Source organism: Camelina sativa, chromosome 19 (assembly GCF_030686135.1).
Source record: "Camelina sativa cultivar CO46 ecotype springtype chromosome 19, ASM3068613v1".
Lineage (NCBI taxonomy): Eukaryota > Viridiplantae > Streptophyta > Magnoliopsida > Brassicales > Brassicaceae > Camelina > Camelina sativa.
Window position 1 is genome coordinate 26,081,455 of NC_141898.1, and position 17,862 is coordinate 26,099,316.

At 34.9% G+C, this 17,862-nt stretch overlaps 3 protein-coding genes, 1 long non-coding RNA gene and 1 other non-coding gene across 6 annotated transcripts; 2 read left to right on the forward strand and 3 right to left on the reverse strand.

Moving 5' to 3' along the window:
- Positions 1-4,057: 4,057 nt before the first annotated feature.
- LOC104766859 (leucine-rich repeat extensin-like protein 2) lies at positions 4,058-5,904 on the reverse strand. The gene has a single exon (XM_010490828.3). The coding sequence runs from the start codon at positions 5,536-5,538 to the stop codon at positions 4,327-4,329; it is 1,212 nt and encodes a 403-aa protein (XP_010489130.2). The 5' UTR covers positions 5,539-5,904; the 3' UTR covers positions 4,058-4,326.
- Positions 5,905-8,176: 2,272 nt separating this feature from the next.
- Positions 8,177-9,744, forward strand: LOC104766858 (AP-4 complex subunit sigma). The gene is made up of 4 exons (XM_010490827.3): positions 8,177-8,441; positions 8,942-9,028; positions 9,285-9,353; positions 9,453-9,744. The coding sequence occupies exons 1-4, from the start codon at positions 8,301-8,303 to the stop codon at positions 9,585-9,587; spliced, it is 432 nt and encodes a 143-aa protein (XP_010489129.1). The 5' UTR covers positions 8,177-8,300; the 3' UTR covers positions 9,588-9,744.
- A 358-nt stretch (positions 9,745-10,102) lies between these two features.
- Positions 10,103-13,339, reverse strand: LOC104766857 (inositol oxygenase 2). Of its 2 annotated transcripts, none has more exons than XM_010490826.3 (11): positions 12,572-13,339; positions 12,228-12,366; positions 12,030-12,114; positions 11,713-11,917; positions 11,455-11,514; positions 11,298-11,350; positions 11,068-11,190; positions 10,892-10,961; positions 10,689-10,767; positions 10,525-10,606; positions 10,103-10,389 (listed from the first exon to the last, which is right to left on the reverse strand). In XM_010490826.3, exons 1-11 carry the CDS (start codon positions 12,600-12,602, stop codon positions 10,363-10,365), a joined length of 954 nt encoding a protein of 317 aa, XP_010489128.2. In that variant the 5' UTR covers positions 12,603-13,339; the 3' UTR covers positions 10,103-10,362. The 2 variants fall into 2 exon arrangements, with proteins under 2 accessions (XP_010489128.2, XP_019096185.2); XM_019240640.2 differs by having other exon boundaries at positions 10,925-10,961; positions 12,572-12,825.
- Positions 13,340-15,760: 2,421 nt separating this feature from the next.
- On the forward strand, positions 15,761-15,833 carry TRNAF-GAA (transfer RNA phenylalanine (anticodon GAA)). The gene has a single exon. It is a non-coding gene; the product is annotated as a tRNA-Phe (tRNA).
- Positions 15,834-16,674: 841 nt separating this feature from the next.
- Positions 16,675-17,158, reverse strand: LOC147921046 (uncharacterized). Its single transcript, XR_015591390.1, has 2 exons — positions 17,018-17,158; positions 16,675-16,896 (listed from the first exon to the last, which is right to left on the reverse strand). It is a non-coding gene; the product is annotated as an uncharacterized LOC147921046 (long non-coding RNA).
- Between the last annotated feature and the right edge of the window lie 704 nt (positions 17,159-17,862).

Consider the following 17,862-nt stretch of genomic DNA (forward strand, 5'->3'; position numbering starts at 1 on the left):
TCTAGCTTAATCATTCACTCCCTACGCCCCACGTGTCTTTTCTTCCCTTTGCTAATTTCCTCCTATTAATAACGAACAAAAATTATTTGAGGAATTATTAATTCTTCTGGTTTAGGATATGGTCAAAAATGAATTTTCTTTGAAGACGACCAAGGAAATAAATAAGATGTTGTAAGACACATAGTTCCCGAGATATGAGCAACCTCTCTGAAATTATTGTCTCAATAAGGATCTCTTAATTAGTTTATCGATCAGGTAGAATTTGGCATACCATATTATAAGAACATACACTTGGAGTCTAAAATGACCAATGAGTACTGTAAATTAACTAGATACTGAGTATCTGGTCAAAGCCTATATAACTTATTGTTCTTTTGATGATAGTTAATTCAAACACTGTTACCATTTGCCAACATCATTTTTCGAGCATGAAAATAGTTGAGCACTTGATTTCCGTCTGTTTTTTTGCCAACATCATTTTTCGAGCATGATCCCACACTGTTACCATTTTGATATCTTCTAAGTAAATCAAGTGCTCAGTTATTTTCTTGTTCTTTGAATTTACTAAAATAAAAACGTAAAATATATTGTTACTTTATATTTTTGTTTTTGATAACTAGCACATAATTGTGTTTACTGCTTTTATCTACTTGGATTGAGGATTCTACCACTCATATTTGTGTTTTTTTTCACACAAAACCACTAATAGATCGTCAACTCTCGTCGGTGGGGCAACATCACACACTTAAGTGTGCCTATTCTCGATATATATTCTAGACGTGCAAGGCTTTGTGTTACGAACTCATGGTATTTATAATCAAGTGTCAAAAACTCTAAATTTAAGCCATGCTTCTCAAGCAATTCGGCTTATCTTGAACAATGGCCCATTGAGGTCTCTTTTTTCTTTTATGTTACCTTACCATAGACAAGTCTTGATCTCATCTTTTGTTTCCAACAATATACATACTTTCATTAAGATGTGATAATATGGAAGCTTTCTTAATGGCTATATAGAAGTGTGACTAAGGAGGATGGAAGACAATCATATGTAGCTTGAGATGCCCCAATGGCCCTCATTTTTGTGATTACCATGGATCTCTCGTAGGGATATTTGTATCAGTTTTGAATTCTTGATCAAGTTCAAAGAAAAGAAAAAAAAGTAATGGGTCTTTGCCATTGATCAGTTTTAAGCAAAACAGCACCAGTTTTTTGGACCAACAATGATGCAGCGCATCGTTTGGTGTTTGCGAGCTGTGGAACACATGAGTCGGTGTTGTGTTCCGTGTTCCACAAGTCTCGTTATTATTTGTTTTCAGTTTTGGTTTTTCTTTTATTTGGGATAAGTCTCGTTATTCTTTTCATTCTAGATTCGGGATTAGCTCGTATCTTTTAGTTTTGGCCTTATAAATAGAGTCTCAAGTCTTTGTATCAATATCATAATTCGAAGTTGAATAAAAAACTAAAAAAAAAGGCAATTTAAATTGCTTAAAAAGAGCTTGTCTAAGCCCTACGAGGAAGACTCCCGCACCGGTTGTAGAATGTATATATGTAAAGGTCACAATAGTCAATAGTATAACCCTAGGAGTCTCCCATGCACTGCCTATATATAATGTAATCTCTCAAGATAATAATACATCAAGCCTTCTTTATTATATGGTATCAGAGTTACGATACCTAAACCTAGATTTTTAAAACAAAAGCTCAAATATTTTTCTTTTCTCCTTATCGCCGTCTACAATGTTGACCTCTTCCGGTGAAACCATTGCCGTCTCTGATTCTCAAAATTTGCTTACCATCAACATGACCAATGTTACTAAGCTTATCGGCACCAACTTTCTGATGTGGAGCCATCAAGTCTATGCTCTCCTCGACGGATACGATCTCACTGGTTATCTCGACAACACCGTTGAGGTTCCACCACTCACTCGAACTGTTGCCGGCGTCACATCTGACAATCCTGACTACAAGATCTGGAAACGTCAAGACCGTCTCATATACAGTGCTCTCCTAGGTGCCATCACGGTGTCTGTCCAGCCGCTGCCCTCCACCACCACGACATCAGCTGAGATTTGGAGTACTCTTTCCTCGATCTACGCAGCTCCGAGTCGTGCTCATGTTCAACAGTTGAAACAACAGATCCAAATTTGGGTCAAAGGCGAGAAGTCAATCGAGGAGTACTTCCAAGGCCTTACTACACGGTTTGATAAGTTGGCTCACCTTGGGAAGCAGATGGAGCTCGATGATCAGATCGAGAAGATTATTAAGGGACTCCCCGATGAGTATCGTCGTGTCATTGATCAGCTTGAAGGTCGTGAACGTACTCCTTCGCTCCCTGAAGTGTTTGAGAAACTTCTTCATCACGAAGTTACGTTGAAGAATATGGTCCTAGGTTCTTTGTCACTTCCCGCAACAGCGAATGCTGTTCATGTTTGTGGTCACCGTGGACAGTCACGCTCACATAATCGCAACCACTAGCCGTGGCAATCACAACAATCGTTCCAACCGCGTCATCACAACTCTGCTCCACGTGGTTATCAAGGACGCTGTCAGATTTGTGGTGTTCATGGCCATAGCGCTCGCCTTTGTTCGCAGCTTCAACTCTCCGGTAGCCACTATAACATGGTCTCACCTAACACACCGTCTCCTGTATCATGGCAGCCCCGTGCTAACCTGGCCGAAGCTAATCCTTGGATTCTTGATTCGGGCGCAACACACCATCTCACAACGGATTTGAGCAATCTCTCTCTTCATCGTCCATACAATGGGGGTGAAGAGGTCACCATCGCTGACGGTACCGGACTTTCTATCTTGCATATGGGTTCCACACATCTCCCTACTTCCTTTAAACCTCTAAATTTGAATGATGTTCTTTATGTCCCCAATATTGCCAAGAATCTTATTTATGTATACCGTTTGTGCAATGCTAATCAAGTCTGTGTGTCATTCTTCCCGGCTCATTTTCAGGTGAGGGATTTCAAAACGGGGTCTAGTTGCTCCAAGGGAGAACAAAGAATGAGCTGTACGAGTGGTCAGTCGGAACATCCACATCCCCAACTTCCATGTTTGCTACACCCACATCTAAAGCTTCTTTACCTTCATGGCATTCCAGACTTGGCCATCCTTCCCCTCCAATTTTAAATTCTATTATTTCTCAATTTTCATTACCATGTTTTGAATCCACAAATAAACATTTTCCTTGTTCTCATTGTCTCATCAATAAAAGCTATAAACTTCCTTTTTATACAAACACAATTTCCTCTACACACCCTCTTCAATATCTATATTCTGATGTCTAGATGTCACCCATTCTCTCCAATGACAATTTCAAATATTATTTGGTCATTGTGGATCACTACACTCGGTACACTTGGTTATATCCATTGAAGCAAAAATCTCAAGTGAAAGAAACATTTATCGCTTTCAAAGTATTGGTGGAGAATCGATTCAAGACAAAAATTGGGACGCTCTATTCGGATAATGATGGGAATTCATAGCTTTACGTTCATTCTTGACGACTCACGGCATCTCTCATTTCACCACGCCTCCTCACACACCGGAACACAATGGCGTCTCTGAACGGAAACACCGACACATCGTTGAAACAGGCTTAACACTCTTACATCAAGCTATGCATTCGCTGCAGCGGTGTACCTCATCAACCGCATGCCTACCAAGATTCTCAACGATGTCTCTCCCTATGCCATGCTTTTCCAACAACCTCCAAACTACTTGAAGCTTCGCGTCTTCGGGAGCTTATGCTTTCTTTGGCTTAGGCCGTATACGTCACATAAGCTTCACAATCGCTCCACTCCATGCGTGTTTATGGGTTATCCTTTAACCCATAGTGCTTATCTGTGTCATGATATTGCATCGGGACGTGTCTACACATCACGCCATGTTCTCAAGATAATAATACATCAAGCCTTCTTTATTATACCGGTTATGTCTCGTTACGCCTTCGACTCCACCATATCTCCGTCTCCACAAACATTAATAACGAACATTAGTAAATTCCTTTGAAGACATTGAAAGCCATTTAATAACGAACATTAATAAATTTCATCCCAACAAATATTTGCTCATTAGGGTCAACAACAACTTTTCTTTTTTTAGAAAGATCATCACATTACAAAAAAAAAAACAAAAACAAAAAAAAGTGTTCAAAATCAGAGATAAGCTTTCTAATTTGTTTCTACTTAAATCAGTTGATTAAATAACGTAAACTGATAAAAACCATTTTCTTCTATTAAACATAACAAATTAAAGCACCATTGCATAACCCAATAGAAACTTTAAAAATAAACAAAAGCTTCCAACTTTGTGTTCTCATGGTGACTTCGTCACCTTCAATCCCACGCTAATCCCAGCACAAGTTAACGGCTGCGCCGGAATCCTAAGACAACTCAACTGGCCGCCGGGAATCGCAGAACAATCCGGCTGCGACCGCTGATAACCTTTACCGGGAATACAATTCCCGGTGAAATCAAACCCGACGCTAAGACTCGAGCACTGGGAGCTAAACCCAGAGAAGAAATTGAAAGAAACGGTGAGGTTTATCAGATTCCTCAAAGCGCAAACCAAATCGGGAAGATCGCCGGAGAATTTGTTGTGGCCGAGATTCAAAACCTCAATCTCCGACAAGCAAGAGATCGTATCAGGGACATGACCCATCAAGGAGTTGAAACTAACGTCGAAGACTTCAATGTCGGAGAACAAACCAACTGATTCCGGTATACAACCGGTTAATTGGTTATTCAAGAACAGAACCTCTTTCAATTTCGAACCGGTTATGCCGAAACTCGTCGGTATTTCGCCGGATAATCTGTTGTTGGCGAGATTGATCACCGAAGCTGTGGAGTAACCGAGGTTCCGGGGGATTTCTCCGGTGAACTGGTTGTTGTTGAGGAGAATCGCGTCTAGTTGTTTGTTGAAGAGACTCTCCGGTATAGAGCCGGTGAATTCGTTGAACCGGAGATCGAGGTAAACCAGGTTTGGGATGTAGAGTGTGACTTGAGGGAAAGAACCGGAGAACCCGTTGTTGCTGAGATCGAGTTCTTGAAGTGAATCAAGATTCCTGAAAGAATCTGGGATTTGACCTGAGAATCTGTTGCTGTTGAGATGGAGAATGGTTAGGTCCGAGAGCAAAGAGAGGTCTTTGACAATGGTGCCTTTGAGATTCGCTTTGTTTAGATCTATTGAGGTAACAAAGGAGCCAGAACAGAACACGCCTCTGTATGAGCAGACATCTTCGCCGACCCATGTCTTTAGAACACCTGATGGATCCTCTGTGATTGCGGTTTTCCAAGATTGAAGAGCTCTGTAAGCTGCATTTGTTGTCTGCTGCTTTGGAGCTGAGCCAGGATCGGAATTAGGGTTTCCACCGCCGGCACCGATCCAAACTCCGTCGTCACCGTCTCCGTCTCCGCCGCCGATTCCTACCCCAACTCCAATGCCGAATCCGTTTGTCTGGATCAAACCCAGGAACAGAAGTAAACAGAGTAGCTTAAAGTTGGTGCCTTTCTTCTTCTTCATCATCATAGCTTCTTGTTTGCTTTTGGAAACTGAAGTAACAACTCAAGAAGAAGCTTTAATTAAAGTTGCTGTCTTTTCTTTCTTGGGGAATGTTGAAAACTTGGAAAGAGAATGAAAGGTTTCGTTGGATGGATTAGTGTGAGGTTTTCTGTTGTTGTTACAAAAGTGTGGTTGAAGCATTGATTGATGATGAGCAAGTAAGTAGTAGTGTGGGGGCAATTGGGGTTTTTGATGGAGTTTTTTTGCTACTCAGTTACTGTTTTGTTTTCAACTTATGATGCCAATTTTGTCAAAAAGACCTCGTGCTATTTTTCATTCATTCATCACATGTCCCCCATGAATTTTTTATAAAGCATTATTTAGTGGGATACTTTGCGTGGAATAGTAGATACTTTGTGATCTAATATTATGGTTAGGACTTGGGACTTGGGGCGTATTACATGCAGTACGTGTGTACTCCGGAACATTTAACATCATGTTTCCATATTTTAAGAAAACATAACTAGTACTTTTCTCTATTAAATAATTTTTAGAAGTTACCACTGACTAGTGACTACTGTCATAATAAAAACATATTTTTACTTTCCGGGTTGGGAGGATTCATGTTACCTTTTCATAAGTTTGTCATTTGTTTGTTTATAAAAAAAATTTCAAATCCGGGAATTATATGAGAGTTATATCCATGTGCTGTCATTAGAAGTCTAGTACGTTGTTCTTACGGATGTTTCTATACAAAACTCTTTTTTTGAAAATCATTACAACTATATGCCATTTTTAGAAATATATTAAAACATTTGGTACCTGATATAATAAATAACATCAAATATATTAAAAATCAAAGGAAACTAAAAACTAGATTCGAAAGAAAAAAGTTTCTTATTTTTTTGTAAAGCTGGTAAATACTTAATAATGATAGTGTTTCCATTGACTCTCCGATTTTGCTATGAGAAATTCAGAATATTTGTCTGTCATTCCACCAAAAAATGAGAATGTGAAGAAATGAACAACAACTATTGTGACCGACGTAAAAATACAGAAGTATGACCAATTTGGTTGGAAAGGAAATAATCCTATATTACAGATATATCATATATCCAAAGAAGAATCTAAAGGAATACATATAAAAAGGGAGTAAGCATCTAAGTTCTGAGTGTGAATGTCGTGAGATTGTGTTGACTTGATGAGAGAATGATTAATGAAAATGTTTAAAGTATTTTACAGATTTACTTACAGCATATCGCCTTCACATGGAGGGGACACACACCAATAGTTTTTGGGGATGACTCATCCATTTAATATTAGAAAATTTAATCCAAAACTGAATGACATTAAATAATTTAATTATTTGCCACCCATTATATTCTGGCTCTTTGTTTCCTTTAAATTAAGAAACTTTTAAACTAGGTGGGTATTTTAAATTCTTGCATACATTCTTTGCAACCGATTCAATGACATATTCCTTCCAAAAATCAGATTTTAATCCCTCATTTTTTTAGTCTTCCTGTTTTTCTTGCAGCTACCATTCAACATCGATTAGTTTTAGACATGCATCCCATATCTTATACACTACTCAATCTACGTACCGGAAAGTTGATATCTCAATATAAGGCAAACCAAAAAAAAAATATAATCCTTCACGAATGAGTGCGATCATCCACACGAAAACTAATGTTGATAAAAAGATTTAAGAAAAATACAAAATAGTTGAATCTAGCTAACTAGTGGACAAAACAGTTGTATGTTTCTTATATCTGGGGCACCCCAAGCAGCTAACTAGTGTCTCAAAATAAAAACAAAAGAATGTCCACATATATTAGGATACAAATACTTTAAATCTAGCAAGAGTACAAACAATAGTATGAATCTTATGTTTGAATATGCAAATCCGCCAGCTCATATATATCCCACAAATAAAACCAAAAGAAGTATTTTTGGTGTATAAAGTTAGATAATACCAAAAAAAGTATATTGTTGTTAAATCGATGTGGAGATGTATAATGTTTAATAATAAATTTGGCCCATGTAGTCTTTAATATGTGATGTTACATATATTGATAAATAGATTAGGTTATAACGCACTAATGATTACATAAGTTAGTGAGTGAGTGAGAGATTCCATGTGAATGCGAAGAAGTAGAGGAGAAGAATCAACAACACATTGATTAGATTTTTGTAAATTTGAGTTGGAAGCTTTGTATTCCCCACTAGGCCACTACTAATCAATGGTTTATTTTTTCTTCATCACTATTATCTTGGGTGAGAAAAAAACATAAAGAAATAACATTATGGTTTTTTCTTTCCTGCTCATTTTGACTTTAAAGTAGACACACATTATATGAAGCATTCATAGAAACACATTTGTTTTCTCTCATCTTTATCGCTTGCGCCATCTATAGCATTCATACGAAGCAAATAGAGTTTTATCTTTAATCCATGTTTTAGGAATCTTTATTTCTAGTGGGTAGATGAATGACTGTAAATTTTCTTTATTTGAAAAAAAACGAACGTATGTCATATCACTGAAGAAATGTGTTGTCAAAACTCAAAAAACATCATCAATAGCGTGGGCTTTTAGATATCGTAAGATAAATGGGCTTAAATGGGCCGTAACATAACATTTTAATTTTATGATATTAATTTATCTGAAAATTAAAATTGAACAGAGGAAGTAGCGATGACGTGTCTATCTCCAAGAAGAAGAAGAAGTAAGAAAAAAAAGCCAAAAGATCTGAGTTTGGGAGAAAGAGCTTCGATCGAAGCTTGGAGAGATGGGAATAAGGTTCATATTGATGGTGAACAAGCAAGGCCAGACTCGTCTGGCTCAGTACTACGAGTGGCTCACTCTTGAGGAGCGTCGAGCTCTCGAAGGCGAAATCGTCCGTAAATGCCTCGCTCGCAACGACCAGCAGGTTCCTCTCTCTCTCTCTCTCTCTCTCTCTTCTTTTCAAATTCCATTTAGATCGATCCGATCTCGTCTCCTTAGCTCAATTAATGTCTGTTTTGATCGTGTTGAGTCGTAATTAGTTTGGAATTGGCCTTTGATCACTACGATTTTTGAATTCTTAGATGATGTGGATATGGATCGATTTGGCATTATATGATTTGGGAATCGAAGTAATCTTAGACTAATACAGAGTCGATTTTGGGAATTTCGTAGCGGTGATGCATAGATCACGGACCATTGGCTTATCAGAATCAAACCAATTTTAGTATCATTGATCCTAGTTACATCGAGGTCTCTTGTTTTGTGTTTTTGGTTTCTTCTTGCTATGTAAAGGTTGGTGCAAAGCTGATTAGCTTAAAAGATGTTGGGAGTTTTTATTCTTTAGATAACCGTTTCTTCGTAAATTATGTTCAGCTTACGAAATGGGACTTAAGTTTTGTTGCATTTGTTCCTCTTCATTGACAGTGTTCATTTGTCGAACATCGCAACTACAAGATAGTCTACAGACGTTACGCATCTCTCTTCTTCATGGTTGGGGTCGATGACGACGAAGTAAGTTAGTTGTATATACCTCTCTAGTTTCTTATGAGCTGCAATCCAAATTTGAAATCAAATGATATAGGTTCAAGTATAGTGTGGTGGAACAATATGGAAGAGTGGTTACAGATATCCTCTATGTACTAATAAAATGCAAACTTTCCAATCTTTGCCATCAGTAACGCTTAGCTTAGTTTTTGCTTTCATCTATCTCTAAACTTGTTTGCTTGTTGAAACTAAATCACGCTATCTTCATCGAAACTCGTCCTAGAACGAGCTGGCGATTCTAGAGTTCATACATCTTTTGGTGGAGACAATGGACAAGCATTTTGGAAACGTGGTAAGCTATCTGGGTTTCATAGTAGTCTTAAATCAAATAGACCGTCTTTGTTTTTGTGTTCTCCCTTTGTAATGTATATAACTTTTTTCTTTTATGCAGTGTGAGCTTGACATAATGTTCCATCTGGAGAAAGCTCATTTCATGCTGGAAGAAATGGTGATGAATGGTTGCATTGTGGAGACAAGCAAAGCCAACATACTTTCATCCATACAACTTATGGACAAAGCCCATTAATTATAAACACCTTGTTGCCATTTCTGTTTCATCTCTCTGTTACACAACTTCTTTGTCTTGTATTATTATTAAAGATGCTTCAAAGAGAGGATGCTTCAAAACGTACCAATTATTTTAACATTACCGAGAGAATACATTGGTTGTTTATCGTTCTCAATCATTGCTATCAACCAACGGAAGGTTAACGAGTTTCATTTGTTACAAGCTTGTCTAGCTATTGCACATCCGCACAACGGTTTATTTGTCAACTTCTTAAAAAGAAGGTTGGCCGAAAGTGTCTCTTTGGTTCCTTAAGATATCCTCTATGTACGTTTGCAGCCTTGGCCACTTGGTTAGACAGTTTGAACCTAATTGTTTTAAGAGTCATTGTCAAATTGAACTTACTCAAAGCCCAAGTCGTCCAAGCATGACTCCCACACTGTCATGAGCTTCTACTTCCAAATTGGACCACAGTCTTGGTTAAAGCCTTGACACATTTTTTCATATGCATTCCAAGAAGCATCAATGTTGCGTTGTTTAATATATAATAAACAGATAAAATTTAAAACTTTGGAAAATTGAGAAACAAATCAATTTTTTATAATAATAATTATTATTAGAATGCTTATTCCATACAACATAATTTAAGATTTTGATGGGGAAAGAAAATTACAAATGAACACCTCAACTTTTTTATTAGATAGATTATCTTCCGTTGTATTTAATAGAAACTCGTTAACCTTCGATCTCGTTCTCCACGTAAAAGGTAATTAATGGACTCTCCGCTTTTTATATCTCACCATTTTAGTTTGGCCGGAAAATACTGCAATGTCAAAAAAAAAAATATAAAGATCAAATTTATCATATATCTTTACAAGTCTTTTTAAAAATTTATTCACAAGTTTGGTTATTGAAAAGAAAAACACTGTTTTAAATGTATTTTGAATATTTTATTTACCTTGTTGATGAGGGAAACATAGTAAGGCTTCACTTGTTCGACATCTACTTGAACTTTGCTCTTACTGTATAGGTCATATTTACTGCAATTCCATTTTTATTCGTCAGAAAAATAAAAAAAAATGAAATAGTAAAATAATATGAAGAAAAGAAAAAAATTCTTACTTGAAGACATGGAGCCACTTGAGATCATCTCTGTCTTCATCGTTCATCAAGTGTGTGTAGGCTCCGGCCTTGTGCAATGCTGCGTCATTATTTATTTCAATGTTAATAATAAACAATACAAGATACATCGTAATAATTTACTGAAACCAAATAATACAAACAAAATATGTATATTGTAGTGTAGCATATGATTGAAAACGTACGATAAAAGGAATGGTATCGGATAATGAAGAGACCAGCGTGGGGGAGAGTTGTGCCATTCTCCTTAGCCACCTATTTTGAATAATGAAAACAATCAAACTATTAAGTTTTGGTAATTAAAAAGTTGATGAAAGCATAAACCCAAAAGAAATAGAAGATATAAGTAAAATTTAATTACCAAATACATGTAGTCGTCATGACCCCATGACATGAGAACATTGTCCAATCCACATCCTTCATTGTAAACTCCATTTTTTGTGTTGTACTTTGGGTTGTTGTTATCACTATTTCCTTTGAAATACTGCAAGATAACAATATTTGGAAAACGTTAATATCGAAAATTTCTTTGGCAAACATCCAAAATCTAGTACGAAAGAACTATTGTATATATATATATATACATTTTACCTTGTGGTGAATATTGGCCAAGTCAAAGGTGCATCCAACTGGAAATGTATCGCCTGTAAATTATTGGAAGTGTCAAATTGTTGTTTTGTTTTGTTTATTTATCTAGAATCTTATCTAATTCTGGATGATTAGGTTTATTCATATTTTGACTACGCACCTACGACAGCCCACTGTGGAAGACCACCGAATTCTGGCAGAAGAAGAACCTTTCCAAGATCTGAAAAAATAAAAACTTTAACTTAGAGAAGTCCAATATATTGACCTTAAAAAAAACTCAGTTTTAACTATAAAAAAAAAACTAGTTAGGATGTTTTGTGGAACACTATATAATAGTATGTAATGTATGATGCATAAAACGGTAGTTTTTTATAACTTTAGTATATATATTTATGAGATAACATAACAAGACATGTACCATGGATTAAGGCAGTGAGATGGAGCCAATCTTCGTTAGGATAGTCCCTCCGAATGGCTTCAGCAGTTTGGAGAAGGTGTTGGATTTGAGGCTCATCAAGATCGGGATCGCTTTCATCGACAACATTGTTCAATAACTCACAACATTCCCATATACTCATTTCCATCTTGTCAAGTTTCCCATACTCTTTTCTCATCTTCTTCACCTGTCCATTTTTTAAATAAGTTCAGTTTTCAACTAACCCCTAAAATACTTTAAGATTTAATTAATTAACCTAATGGAAATAGTGAACACTAAGATTTGTTTGGCTAGCTTACAAAGTCATAAGTCTGGTGAATGTGTTGCATCCTGTAGAATTCCTCAACACCTTGTTGTCTCTCGCTTAAATCATTCTCATAATCCCTAAATAATAAAATAAGCAAAAGAGATTGTAACTAATTCTGATCATTAAAATGAAGGATTAATTAAATATTTAATATATTATTATGTATGAGAAAATAACAATCGTTACAAACCTGAAAGAATGGCCCAGGAAATTCATATCAGGAGCATCAAATCCATTAGTTTCCTTAGATTGTGGAACCACGAAGCCTCCATCCAACACCAATTCCTCATTCCTCTCCTCTGTCAGTTTCTTTTCCTCGACTCTCGAATCTATAAATCGTCACCACAACATTAATTCATAATTTTCACTTCCTCAATTTTTTTTTGTAATGGAATTGATCATATTCTCATGATGCACTAATTAACACCAAATCTAATCGGCGAAATTTGATAAATCATCTATATCGATATATCTTAAAAGACATCCGAGTATTTTTGAAAAGCATATTTAATAAAAGCAGAAATGAAACGTTACCAGGAACGACATGTTCAACCAGAATAGTCATCTTGCTCGGAATTTGATACGTAATTTAAAATGAAAAAATCGAACGAGATATTGTGTGAATTGTTGTTGTGTAAAAGAAGATGTTGTTGAAGGGAGACGAGAATGGACAAGGTATTTATATTGAGCCAATCAAAAAGTCCTTCCTGCAGATTTGGAGACAGTGCAAGTCCTTAGATCTCAAACTAAAGTTGTGTTCTGTCCTCAAACTGAAATAAATGTATAGTAAGATGTCACACTTCTCCGTATCTTTGTTACAACCATAAAATGTCACGTCCTTTTTTAAGTGTGTATAACTCACGTTACGTTTCAAGCCACGTCTCTGTTATACACGCTCTGGAATGTATTAGTTTGTAAAATTTATCTCTTGACGCTAAATTTCATGATTATTTTTACTATTTTTGTTTATTCAACAAAAAAAAAACAAATTTATATTTTCTGAGTGACATCGATTACTACAGAACGTGGAAAAATTATCTAATTTAGATGAATTTGGATGATTAATAGAATGGTCAACCTGTGTTGGTAACAAACTAACAACAAGTAACAAACGTTTTTTACTAAAATAAGAAACAGTAAAAGATTTTAAGATAAATCTTAAAAAATGAGAAAATGTTGAAAGGAGAGAGAGAGCGCAAGTTAGGACCAAACAAAGCAAAATCTAAGGAGTCCTGAAGTGTGAAATAATGAGATAACATGTCCTTCGCAGCAAAACATAAATTTGGGAGTCGAGAAGAACACAGCTGTTTTTGTGATAGTTTAATTTTAGGAAATAAAGAAATCAAACAAGTTGGGAGGAGAGAAGAAAAAAACAAGTCAGCCTGACGTGTATAATATTATCTCAAACTGTGGTATTGACCAACCTGTGAGTCAGCATCTACTCACATTTTTTTTATTTTTATCTATTTTGGCTTCTACAAAGGTTATTTTTTTCTTTTTGCAAACAAATTAAATATATATTTTCTTTTTTGTAGCACAGAAAATATAAAAATCAGATTTTATTCCAAAGAAATACTGGATTTTTGTGAAGTGCATGTTAGATACATAAGAAATTGAGTCGGGTACACTCTACCGTCCATTCACTTTGTCTTCATGTGCAATGCGTGACATTTCCAACCTTTCGTATTAGTCATTTGATTTAATACTTTTCCTGTATATTTTGATATCACAAATAATAATTGGACCAAAATCTAAACAAATAGATCAAGAGAGATATGAATAGTAGGACCAAAATAGAAACAACGACAAAAAAAACCATAAAAAAACGTTGTGATTGAGACTTGACTTTGGCTGGCTGACGTGAATAAAAACATAGATAGATAGATTAAAAAAAAAAGTAGCTTGACCTTTTAAAATTCAACGAGCTCTCGTGACCACCTACCTCCTCTTTCCCTAACGCAGAGGACAAACACAAACACCGCACTGCTTACGACGTCGACCAACCGTGTTCCACTTGAGATCTAATTAATGTAATTTAAGATTACGTCAATATATGTTAAAAGTCCTACATCCAATAGTTTTATTAGTGGGTGCGTATGAATTGGTTTGGATTCCCATTTTCGATGTAAAAATGCTTTTTCCGTTGCATATTTCTAGCTTCTAACTTTATTTGTTCATGCCAAGAAATACAAATATCGTTTCAAGAAGATGGTTATGATTTTGATACTTTAATTCAATAGTTTTTGGGGGTTAACTAACTCATATTAATTAGTCACATATGCATTATAATATATGATTGTGCGAAAATGGTTAGATTACTTTTAAAATATAAGAATTCTGAAAACATCAACATAACATTTTCTTCATAACAAAATAAATACTTTTAAAAGTTCAACCGCCTTGTGGCACGATTGACAAACATTACGAGTGAAGCCTATATGTTTTTTAGTTCTTCTTTAACAAATACTCCTTAGAGCTCAAAGTCGGTACCAGCAGAAAAAGCTTGAGTGTTACACTTATGAACTAATTAATGATTATGTAGCCACCGTCATAGGTATATTATAAATTAGTATCGCTTAAGCTTTGCCTTAACGACAATCAGACGGCGAGAGGAGCGAACCATCATCGCACACCAAGTTTAGAAAATATTCTTTTGAAATTTAGAATATTATTTTAGAATTCAGAATATTATTTTATCAACAAAGTTAATAACCATATACTGACTTAGAGCCACGTCATTTTCTCCATTGCCATCCACGTCGTATTCTATATGATTGCATATACTTTATAATTTACTATTCGGACAAAACAAAATATCTCACAAAATGATTGCGAACCTCTCATGTATTGATGACACGCTTTTAGATAGTCCAAAGTTCAAACTGCATTCTTGTTTTTCTAAACGTTTTTTTTCTGTCTGCTATTCTCAACATGTGGAATCTTTTATCATTCAGAAAAACTTATCTACTCGATTCGTAACTCAATTTTAAACATTTATGTAAAAACTGTTTAGTAGTATATATGTCCTTATCAATTCTCAATTTGTATCTTATTTCTATGTTCCAAGTCTCAAGCTATCTTGTAACAAATCTTTCATGAAGATCACATTGGTTTGCACTTGCACTCATGCAAGATGTTGAAAAAAAACAAAAAAAAAAAATTAGTTACACCCTTGAGATGGTTTTTTAGAATAATTGATCAAGATCAACACATATGACATCAAGCTCAATATCGACGATGAGACCATATTTTATTATTATCTTACATGTATGGATTTTTAAGAGATCTTTTTAAACCCTAATATAACACAAGCATAAAAGGAGAAGAAAGTTTTCACTAAACCAAAACAATGAAAATGTGATTGATAGTGTGTACTTCACATAGAAATAGAATGTTTTCGCTTGAGTCAATTAAGGGGAGCAAAGAATATGGTCTGGGTTACCTACGTCAGAGTATTTGCAAGATGGGCTTACAACAAGGAACTAAGCCCAGTTATTTATTCATCAGATCTTAGTAGAATAAAAAAACGTAGCAAACTTGCAATGATTTTCTCTGAAACTAGTTCAAAAATTAATGTAGACAAGTTAAATAAAACTAAAAGAGAAGTGCATGCTAATAGCCATCAATTATTTTACATTCATTCAAAAAAAAAAATCGTCATTAAAATGTGAATTAAACTTGAGCTTATAAATGAGTTTTCTTAAAATAATTAGATTACAATAAGCGGGGATAGCTCAGTTGGGAGAGCGTCAGACTGAAGATCTGAAGGTCGCGTGTTCGATCCACGCTCACCGCATTTTTATCACCGTTTTATCTCTTATTTTAACAAATGGAAGAAGAGAAGCAAAAAAAAACTCGTATGATATGAGTCATGAGTATTTATATGAGTCATGAGTATTTTGGTGAAATATAGTCATATTGAATGAGAGAAAATGGAAGAAAAGGAGAGTAGATTCCATGCATAAACAACTTTGGGATGAAAAAAAAAAAAAAAAAAGTGTTACATACGAAAAGTTCAAGTTTAAAGTGATAGTTGATGGAATCTCCGATTCTGGTTTCCAATCCAAACGATAGATAATTTATAAGCTTGGCGATTTCTTATCTAGGCTAGTTACGGGCCTTACAAATGTCGGTCCAATTTTGTGAAATTCATTTTTATTTGCAAAAATATACTAATGAAAAAATATCTTTATCAACATCATGAGGCTTGGAGTACATGTAACTACATATTATACAGTGAATGAATATGAGGTTCTGAGTCCATGGCCTCTCCATTTACCAATTATTTTTTTGCTGTTTATTTGTGTCTTTATTGTAATAGACAACAATGTTATATATAGTCTGAGTCCAAAAGCTAATTATTTTGCAAGAAAAAAAAAAGAAATGTAACTTATTGTAATACTAGTATAGTAGTATTATACCCGGTGCTATGCACCGAGAAAATAATGTTATGCTAAATTTTATCAAAATATATGAAAATTTAGTTTGTATGTGGGGAAAACTTTGGTTCTGTCAAATGATATAGTAAGAAGATTGTCTTCCAAATATTAAGAATTAGCTTCCAACTTCAATGCTTTATATAATATACTATACATAATCTATAAAAGACCAACTTACGTTTAATATTCAAAGACCAATACAAACTTAAAATTATTAGATTAAAATTCAAGGTCAAAGCCACAAATTTTCTACCTGGGTGAAGTTGATTCAATTCAAAGATGATATCATTTGCGTCTTGATGTTCTACTTCGTCTTTAGCCTCTTAACACTTTGCCACGGGTGCTGCTCTTGCGCAAGTTCTCATCTCTGTTTGTGTCTCCTCTTCTATTCATCAAGTTTGTTTTTTTTAGCGGTGTGGTCTATAACACAAAAGTATACAGTATTAAACATACATATAAGACAGAAAAAAAAATTGAGAAAAAAGAAATAATATAATCATCTAAAAGCAATGAATAAAATAAAAAGATACGTAACATATACCAGAGGCTATATGCCTTATATGATGAACTCATCGGAGTGTCGGCGTTAATAACAAAATTTTGGAATAGAGGAAATAAGGCGTTTATTATATGTTGTTCTCTTACGAAGCATGCCTTATTCCTAACTGAGTTTAGCCTCAACTTTTAAAAATAAAACTAACATCTACAACAGAGAGATGATCAATTAGATACGTATATAAATAGCTTTGACGACGTGGCTGTCAATAGTTTGAATAGAAGAGATCTTGAGATTATGGAGGAGAATTATCCTCTAATTTATTTTTTATTTTCTTTTTAGAGTGACAAATGTGATCGTGGGAACTTTAACAGTTATGCTTTAATCCTGTAAACTTTCTTTAATTTTTTATCAACCAATAGGTTTATGGTTTCACATAATTTTTTTTCATTATTTATTTTTTTGATAAATTTGCCACATATCAAAACATGATTGATCAAGTGGCTTGTGCTTTACAGGATAAAAGATTCTGTCTAACATTATTGATGGTAGAAGTCATAACCCTAATAATTCCTACATACAATCTGCGCAAAATCCCAAGGAATGGTGATAGGAAGCAGATTTTATGCAAAAGATAGAAGAAAGAACCAATTGATATATTAAAATCATTTCAAAGGCAATAATATGATTTACCAATGACTCCACCAAAGAGTAACTCTTTTGTCCTTTACCACAATTATGCCTTTGTATTTGTTATTCGATTGGTTAGAACTTGAAATATCTAAAAAATCTGATCTATTGACATTTAAAGTTTATATACTTCACGTATACTTTAAGATTATGCTAACGATATCATAAAATTTTAACTGAAAAATTGGGAAATAATACTG